The following is an 8,473-nucleotide window of genomic DNA, read 5'->3' on the forward strand; positions in this document are numbered from 1 at the left end:
GGTCAACTTCTTGGGGGAAACGTGGTGGGGAATCGAACAACAACAGGGGTGTGGCTAACTTGTAAGGTGGGGAACGTCGCAGTGCCTGGGCTGGGCACTGGTCACCCGTTCCCCGTAAGGTTCTGTAGCTGGAGCGCGACGCTGGAGGTCAGAGCTGTGGGGAGGTGCGGAGTCTCTTGTCACTGCCCTCTTTTGCCGCCATCTTGGTGGTTGGTTGAGGGCTGTCGCGAAGGAGCAGCCGCATCAGGTCGCGGTTGTCCATCAGCAGCTGCATCAGCTCCGTGGGACAGCCCTGTCTTCGATGGCGGCGGGGCCCCGCACGGCCCGAAGGGCTCTGGAGATTCCGCTGCAAGGCAAAGCACAGGGATCCCCATGGAAGAGGCAGAGGGGCAGAGCGGGGCCGGCACCTGTGGGGCTGCCTTTGGCCTGGGAGACAGAGACTCGGGCCCAGTTGGGCTGGGCTGGCCCGGGGAAGAGGCTGCAGCAGGCAGAGCTCTGCCGCCTCTGCTTGGTGCTGTCCATGGAGCTCAGCCCCTGGGCCGCATTCCCCAGCCAGGAGCTCAGGCCCCTTCTGCCACAGGGCATTGGCCAAAGGGTGCCCAAGAGGCCCTCAAGGTCTGCCCCATCCCGCCTGCCTGACCCCCCACCCCCCTCCTCACCTCTCGCCAGCGTCTCTGAATTCTTTTTCCGAGCGACCATCCCATGGCCATTCCTATGATGAGCAGGTCGATGAGCAGGAATGTCCTGGCCGCCCACCGGATGCGCTCAGGGTCCGACTCGTCCAGATGACAATCCTCCAGAAGCAGAGGAGAGGCATCCGTGCTGCGCTCAGGTTTGCTCACAGGGTCGAGGGGATGAGCCAAGAGCAGCAGCACGTAAAGCTGCAGCAGCGCGGAGGAGCCGTGAGCAGCCATAGTGCTCTGCCAGCAGCACCGAGGCTCTGGGCGTCTCTCTGCGAGCAGCTGTGCCTGGGCACAGGGGGGGAACAACAGCTGGGGACAGTTGCCAGCCAGCGTGCCGTCCCCAGAGGCTGTGATGTCACAGAAGCACAGAACGCCCTGGCTGCAGAGAGCCCTGAGAGAATGTTGAGTCCAAGCTGGGAGCCATGGCGGCAAGCATGGCCAGCAGAGCGGGGCCCGAGCGCTGCGGCCTGGCTTGCCTTGCACCCGTGCCACAATGATGACTCCAGCAGCCCCTGTCAGGCCATTGCAGTATCTGATGGCCCACGCTGGGCACAAGTTCTTCCCAATGGCCAGCGTAAACCTCCCTTGGCCCAGCTTCCAAGCCTTGTTGGCATCTGCTCTCTCTTGTCCTTGCCCACCTGGCTGGCGCTGCCGTGTTGCTCGCTGGCCTGTCTGTGGGAGAAGAGGCTGTGCCAATGAGTGCTGCTCAACTTGGAGGCCATTCAAAGGAGGATTTGATTGTGCCTGCTGTGGGAAGAAGGAATATGCGTGCACATGGCCACTTCCCATAGGTTTTACCCCAGATTTTCATGAGCAGCTGTCCTAGTGAAAGTCAAGTCTGTTTTAGTGAGTATTTGAGGGCTTCCAGAGCACAGTGCCATCTCAGGGGAATTCTGCTGGTTGAGTTCTACTGAGGCTTTGAGATGAGTTGCAAATCCTGAAAATGTTCTCCTTGCCCAGGTAGTAATTTCACAGTTTAGACTCTGGGGATATTGATTGCTCAGTGTTGAGGACCTCATGTAACTTTCAGCCCCAGAAACTTTCAACCTCCAGTGATTGTCCTTGAGACAAAACCATTTGAAATCTTTTTTTCTGTGGACAGGAATTGCTTCGGTGTTACTTCACATCATCCATTAAAAATTTGATGCCTGGAACAAATCCCGAGTGCTGTGTGATTTCCTTGGTCGTGTTCTTTGGAATGGCTTCCCCCTCATTTTGTGAAGCTGGCCCCAGAAAGGTCATAGATGGGTGAGAAGTTCTGAAAGGCCAAGTGGTGCAGATCTTTGCCTCCTGTTTCGAGGTCTGCGGTGAGCTGTGAGTCCAAGAGCTGATCTGACGTGATGGTGAAAACACAGTTGTCGTGGTTTTAAAGCAGTAACTGAAAAAATACTAGAAAACTTACTTATTTCTTGCTGTGAGATATGGATTAGAGCAAGAGCAAAACAGGCTTAAAACTTAAAAGGAATAAAGAAAGTTTATTCACAAAACTACAAGAATAAGAACACCAGAATAAACTTTCAGAAAACCCTTTTATCCCGCACTACCCAGCATTCCCTTGTTCACATGACAAGATAGAGACAAAAGACTTTGGAACTTTGGTGTTTAAAACAGTCCCAATTCTTGCTAGAGTCTCTTTATCAGTGTTTGTATAGAAACAGAAATCTTCTTCTGCTAATCTATGGAGTTTCTCACAAGAAAAATATTTCTGTTATAGTTTTCTATTTGTTTGATGCCAGCTGCCCGGAAATCTGCCATGAGTTCACTCCTCCCATTTCACATCACTCTGAGGTGTGTATGGGCCATGAGTCCTCTTCATCTGTCTCTGTGAGCTTCGCAGGAAAACAGTTTTCTCATTGCCCTCAAGGCCTCAAATCTTCACTCCACTCTGTTCCAGCGCCTCACTGTATCACAATTACTCTACTTTTTACTCAAAATCCACACTTTGAACACTCCATGCTTCCCAATATACTCTGTCATGAATTAAAGGAGTTTTTTTCAGAACATGGTTGTCCATCTCCATAGCTTTAAGAGAAAAATATTTCAGCTTATAAAGCATCTCCTTATTCTCTCTTCCCTATCTAAAACTTAAGCCTTGTTTTTGTCCTATATTTTTCTAATACTAAAAAAAAAAAAATCTGTGTTTTTCTAAAAGTGAAAAAAAAAAATAAAAAAATAAAGTAAAGAGTAGAAACAGAATAATATTTCTGAGAGGCAGGACATTTTTTAGTTTGTGTTGTCCGATGGAACAACAGCCACTTGAAGAAATTCCATATAGTAGAACATGTCACATTTGTCAATTTTAACCTGAAATTTATTAACAGGAATGTCTGTACTACGAACATGTGTTAAGTATAGGAATATATTGCATGTTTTCCTACTTGTAAGAAGTAAATTTCTGTCTTTACAAGCTAACACCATTAATTTCAGCTCTTAGTTATTCCCATTGCATATTCTTTTAAACAGACTTAATCAGACAAATTTTGTGTTATTTAGCAAGTAATGCTTGGTTATTACTACAAGTTCTTGAAGTCATAACACTTAAAATTGCAGTACATATATATTATTCTTACTATGATGATGTGAGTTGGCTGCTAGTCATTTAACTATATATAAGGTCTTACTATTTCTTAGTGCAATTACTTAAAATAAGTGTCTTGGAAATTGTTTTTATTTTTAGATTTAAAACTGTTCTTACTAAAGTTGATTTGTTAAAGATTGGACAATGTATATTTAATAATTAATGTTCCCCAGTGATATTTATTGTCAGTCAGGATTCACTTTACAGTCAATAAATAACCTAAAAAATCTGAATTTTGTAGCCAGTTTTGTCTAATTCTTAGAGCAATGCTTTGGGAAATTGGAGATATATATATATGAATATAAATATGTATATCTGCTATATACCTTTTTTATGATGGTTTTGTCCTACTACTGCAAATGTTTCTTTTTGTTTGTTTTTTCCTAACATACATAAAATTTTCTTAACCATATTTAAAGCTACCAGCTTGTTATTCTGACAAAACCCTGTGAGAATAAATTATTTTTATTAATACTCTACATGTCAAAACCTTGCAGTCAGTCAAATAACAGAAGGAGTGTTCATTGTCTCTCTCCCCCACTGATGCTGTTCTAGGAGTTGGAGTTAGAAGATTCAGACATCAAGTGAAACAGTGAAAGATGATAAGAAAACACTTGATTCTCACAAGGTATTTCCTACTAAAAGAGATTGTTTTGCAGTTTTGTTTGCTCTTGACACTATTTTGAGTAAATGTGAATTCCTAAGACATGCTCAAGGCAATTAAATATTTATGCTCCCCAAACTCAATTTTTAAGCAACATTTTCTGTTTACAAGAATCAGGTTTGCTTTGGTTTTATCTCTTTTCTTTCAGGTTACAAGACAGATTTTTTTATTATTATTTTCATTGGGGGAAAAAGATATGTATTTATAGTGTTTGTGAAGACTTTGCTCAGCTGAAAAAAGTAATAGGTAACATGAGTATAACATTGTGTTCTTCCGTATTTCTATTTTTAAGTCCTATTACATGTGATATTTTCCATTTTGCCTTCTATTAGGCCTGAAATTGGAAACTATTTAAAACCTAACAAACCCCGGAGTTTATCCCTGTTCTTTGAATAGCAACAGAAGTATGGCTGTCATGGTTTGACACATCAATGAAGAACAGCCTCTGCTCTGCAGCAGGTACTCAAGTGGAACTTTTGCAAGTGGGCTCTCATCAGGAGTGAAACACTGGCTGCTGACTCTGCTGCTTTTGGTCACAGACTGCTGCCTTTATGAACCAGGTTTGTCCTTCTGCCTCTTTTGTGTTTTATATAGACTTGATTACAAATGAGGCACTTGTCCTCTTAACCTGGGAGTTGCAGCAGGTCAGCAGCAGCAGGAGTTACTGGCTGCTTCCCATCAGCTGACTCCTTTTAGCCAACCCTTCCCATTTCCAGCGCCAATCCGATTTTTCCAAGCAATTAGGAAGAAAACTAAACCATAACTTTTACAAAATCACTTTAGGGAAGATGTTGCTTAATTGTTTGCTTCATTCAAATGAACACTTCTAACATTCACTTCTCTGAGTAAGAATGCCTTTTATGAGAAGCTGCTAAAAATAGGAATTTGAGAGCAGGGATGTTAAAAGTAGGGCCAGAGAGGAGCAAATTTGTCGCAGGGCAAGTTCTGTTTGCACTGAGGGAGTACTATCAATTTTGTCTCTGTCCTGTCTTTCACTGGTCCTGAAACAACAGTGCCTGCTTGAACAAACCTGCTCCTCAGGAGTGATTGGATCTGGTGCTCTGGGTGTTAGCAGCTGCAGTGCTGAACCACAGGCAGACATGAGATCTGACTGGATCACCCTTGCTAACATTTTCATGTAGAACCCATAACTCACTTGATCAGCAACACTTGCTTGAATGCTGCCTTTTGCCTTGGCTCTTCCCACTAAATAGTTCTTGAGCTGGGAAGTGGTCCTGATCTAAGAATCTGCAGTAATCTTTAATTCTGCCTTTATAACTCAGGAAACCACAGTAACCTTCATTTTAGAATGTGAACATTTTTTGGACAAACACTGAATTGTAGCTTCATTGACATGAGCTAAAGTAAGCTCTTTCAGTGGTCCTAGAGTGGTAGCTGTAAAAGGCAATCAGAGTGAAGATCCTGAATAATTTTCTTTTCCAGCCAGGTTTTAATGTATTTCCCCTGCAAATCAATTCATGTATCATAGAGCTCAATTACCTGCCCATAAAATGAGAGTTGTTGCTCAGAACTGTGGAATTAGGGTAACAAGAACTGTAATGATACACTAGATAAACACTGTTGCAATACTCTCTCAGCCCTGTTAGGGTATTTTAAATTTGCAGCAGATCTCAGTAAGGATGAGAAAATGCTGAGCTACATAAAAATGATGGAGACTGGAGGAGAAATTAGCCTTGCAGTGTTCTACAGTCCCAACATTTCCAACCACCACACCTGGTAGTGAAAATGCTGGTTTGTATTTGAAAAAAAGGAACTGCAATCAATCAAATGCACTGCCAAGTATAAATTAATTTCTGTAAGTCAAGTCCCTTAGGAACAATTCCTTAATAAAAGATCTGTTTCAAATCTCCTAAGTCTTCTAAAACCAACCCCAACAAAACACAGAAAACATAGTGTCTTTATTTGACCTGTCCTAGACTTCATTTATTTATTTACAGTCTGAAGGATGAGTCAAGTACCTGCAGTGGTGCCTTTAGCAATGCAAAACAAAATATTTTGAATATTCTTATTTAGCGTTCCAGTTTTAATGAGCTTGGAGCATAGTGAAGGAGATCAGATGATTGCAGGTTCTGGATGAGGGTAGAAATAATTAAAAAGCATCTTGAAAGTAACATCATATTTTTGTCAGCCATCTCTTCAGGGACTACTTTAAATCCCAGAATGTTCAAGAGCCATCATCACTGTACAAACAGAAGCTCCAACTGAACGAAACCAGAAGAAGTGGATATGGCAAATTCTCTGGTCCAAGTGGTGATATTAATCTGGTGAGGCTCTGGATTCCCATTTCAGACATACTATCACAGCTTAAATATAGGAAAAAATTGGGATTTTACTTTGCTGTGGTCTCTTTTTGTTTTGCAAAATATGTGATAGTTAATATATGAGTAAAATCTTGTATAAAAACAGGTTTGTTTTTTGGTTTTTTTTCTAACAAATAGCCAAATGCATATTACCTGCCTTGCTGGAAAATAATTGAGGTCTTCCTCTAAGAAATTTTTTCTCAGAGTGCCTTTCTTTGTGATTTGTGTTCTTATCTTAGGAAGATACAGGAGTTGCTCATTTTAATGCTGTCCAGCAGACTATTCCATGCTTTCTCAGCTGTTTGGATCTGCAGTTCAGGATTGGACCAAGAAAAATGGTGATGGGATGAAATTATTTTTATTCTTAAATGAGGACAATTCCATTTTTAAACATACACATGTGCTTCCAATGCTTTCAGTAGTCAAGGATGAAATTTTGAACAGACATGAATTCCTCAGTCTTTGTTTCTTTTTCCCTGAAGGATGGAATTTGGACTTTGCCCACCAGTGCAGTCCTTGCTATGGGCAGATGTTTCTTCTGTTCTTCTTACCAGCAGTAGGAGTGGTTGGACACTGAACCTCAAAGAAGAGGGAGCTAACATCCCTTACCTGGATAAGTCCCACAGGTAAGCACCTTGGAGAAGTTCTTCAACCAAAACCAGTTCCTGTAAGGCTTTCCAGCCCTTGACAGGAAATAAGCTGATTCCTGCAGGCTGCAACATGAAGACTTCCAGACTGAAGTGAGCATCCTGCTATAAGGAAGGATTTGGGAGTAGTGAGTCATCATTTGTATGGGAAATTAATCTGTGATTTTTATTTATTGTTTTTTTTCATTTGAAGTAACATCACATCATCATAGAGAGACATTGTCTGTCATTTCTGGTGTGGATACCTGAATAACTCAGCTAGACAGGTAGCATGATAAGGTAATACAATGCAGATATTGAAAGGAATTTTTTGGATGATTTTTTTGTTAGTTCAAGCTGCAGTCCCTGATTTATTCAGGCTTTGAAGTACCATGCAAGCCTTTCCCACAGAAGAAATTCTGTTTTATGTAAATAATGCACTGTGCAGTAAACTAGAAGAAAGCAGGGAGCATAGAGCATGAAGTTAGTGTTTCATGCAGGTGTTTGAAGGCAATGTGGGATTCCAGAGCTTAGTGTTTGAATTGCAACTTGAATTTCCTTCTTTGCTGTTATTTAGACTGCTCTGAAGTAGTCCTGAGAAGCAAAAATGAAAGGCAATGTTGTTTGATGGGGACTGTGGTAGGGCTTTCTTGCCAGATTTGAAATGGCTTGAATTGATTAAAATCTCCAGGTGAGGGGAAGGTTGTATCCATTCCTCTCTCTTATTAAAGCAAATTTTCCAAGAGGGATGTAAAATTGCAGTTGAGGGTTGGGGTGGTTTTTTCTTTTTTCCCTTCTTTCATGTGCAACCTAACAACTCCAATTTCGCAGGCCTATTTAACATTTGATCCCTAAAAGTCAGTCCTTTGCTTTGTATTTTGGGCACTTGTTCATCTTGGGAAATTTGTCATCTTCTCAGGGCATTGAAGGTCAACCAAATGCTGCAGGTTTCATTCTTCCTTTCATATGGTCTATGTCCTGGGGTTTGACTCTTAAGCAGAGCTATTTTTTTATTTTGCAGCCTAGCAGTTGTACGGTGGGGCTGTGTGCAGGTGAATTCACTTGAGAACGATGGGTAAATCAGCTCCTGGGAAGATGTGCACTGCTTGGCCCCGATGCTTCAGCATGCTTGAGGTCAGCTTGGCTGTCTCTGACTGTCTAATAATAATGCAGAATGATAGAATTAAGTATTCATTGTAATTGGTGATCAATAAGATTTGTTTTCAGCTAAATCTGCGTGCTAGTTTCTAAAGCACTCCAGTCTGTTTCATCAATGACCTTTGTGATTTTAGCTTAAGCTTTCTAGTTTCTGCTGTTGTTATTTTCTGCCCTGTCGCTGTGAGAGGAAGGGATGATGGCTGGAGGTTTGGCAGTCAGCGAGGGCCTGGCCACCACTGCAGTTCTGTACACTCAGCCTTGGAGATGTGATCAGGAATGTGCTGTTAGTTGCCAGTTTTGTATTGCAAAGACTGAGCATGCTGCCATCACTGTGTTTGATGAGTGAGTTTTCATTGGTTTGGTCCAACTCCAAAGCAGCCTTAATTTGAAGGTGGAATTCTTTGTGGATGAGGCTGTGAAGAATATGGTGTTTATACTCCCAT

General features: G+C 42.2%; 1 protein-coding gene across 1 annotated transcript; it reads left to right on the forward strand.

Moving 5' to 3' along the window:
* Positions 1-2,397: 2,397 nt before the first annotated feature.
* LOC147653737 (uncharacterized) lies at positions 2,398-8,044 on the forward strand. Its single transcript, XM_086885309.1, has 7 exons — positions 2,398-2,471; positions 3,817-3,889; positions 4,258-4,485; positions 6,075-6,210; positions 6,486-6,584; positions 6,729-6,872; positions 7,894-8,044. The coding sequence occupies exons 4-7, from the start codon at positions 6,173-6,175 to the stop codon at positions 7,949-7,951; spliced, it is 339 nt and encodes a 112-aa protein (XP_086741435.1). The 5' UTR covers positions 2,398-2,471; positions 3,817-3,889; positions 4,258-4,485; positions 6,075-6,172; the 3' UTR covers positions 7,952-8,044.
* The last annotated feature ends 429 nt before the right edge of the window (positions 8,045-8,473 follow it).

Source organism: Cyanistes caeruleus, chromosome 4, assembly GCF_971803275.1.
Source record: "Cyanistes caeruleus chromosome 4, bCyaCae1.hap1.1, whole genome shotgun sequence".
Lineage (NCBI taxonomy): Eukaryota > Metazoa > Chordata > Aves > Passeriformes > Paridae > Cyanistes > Cyanistes caeruleus.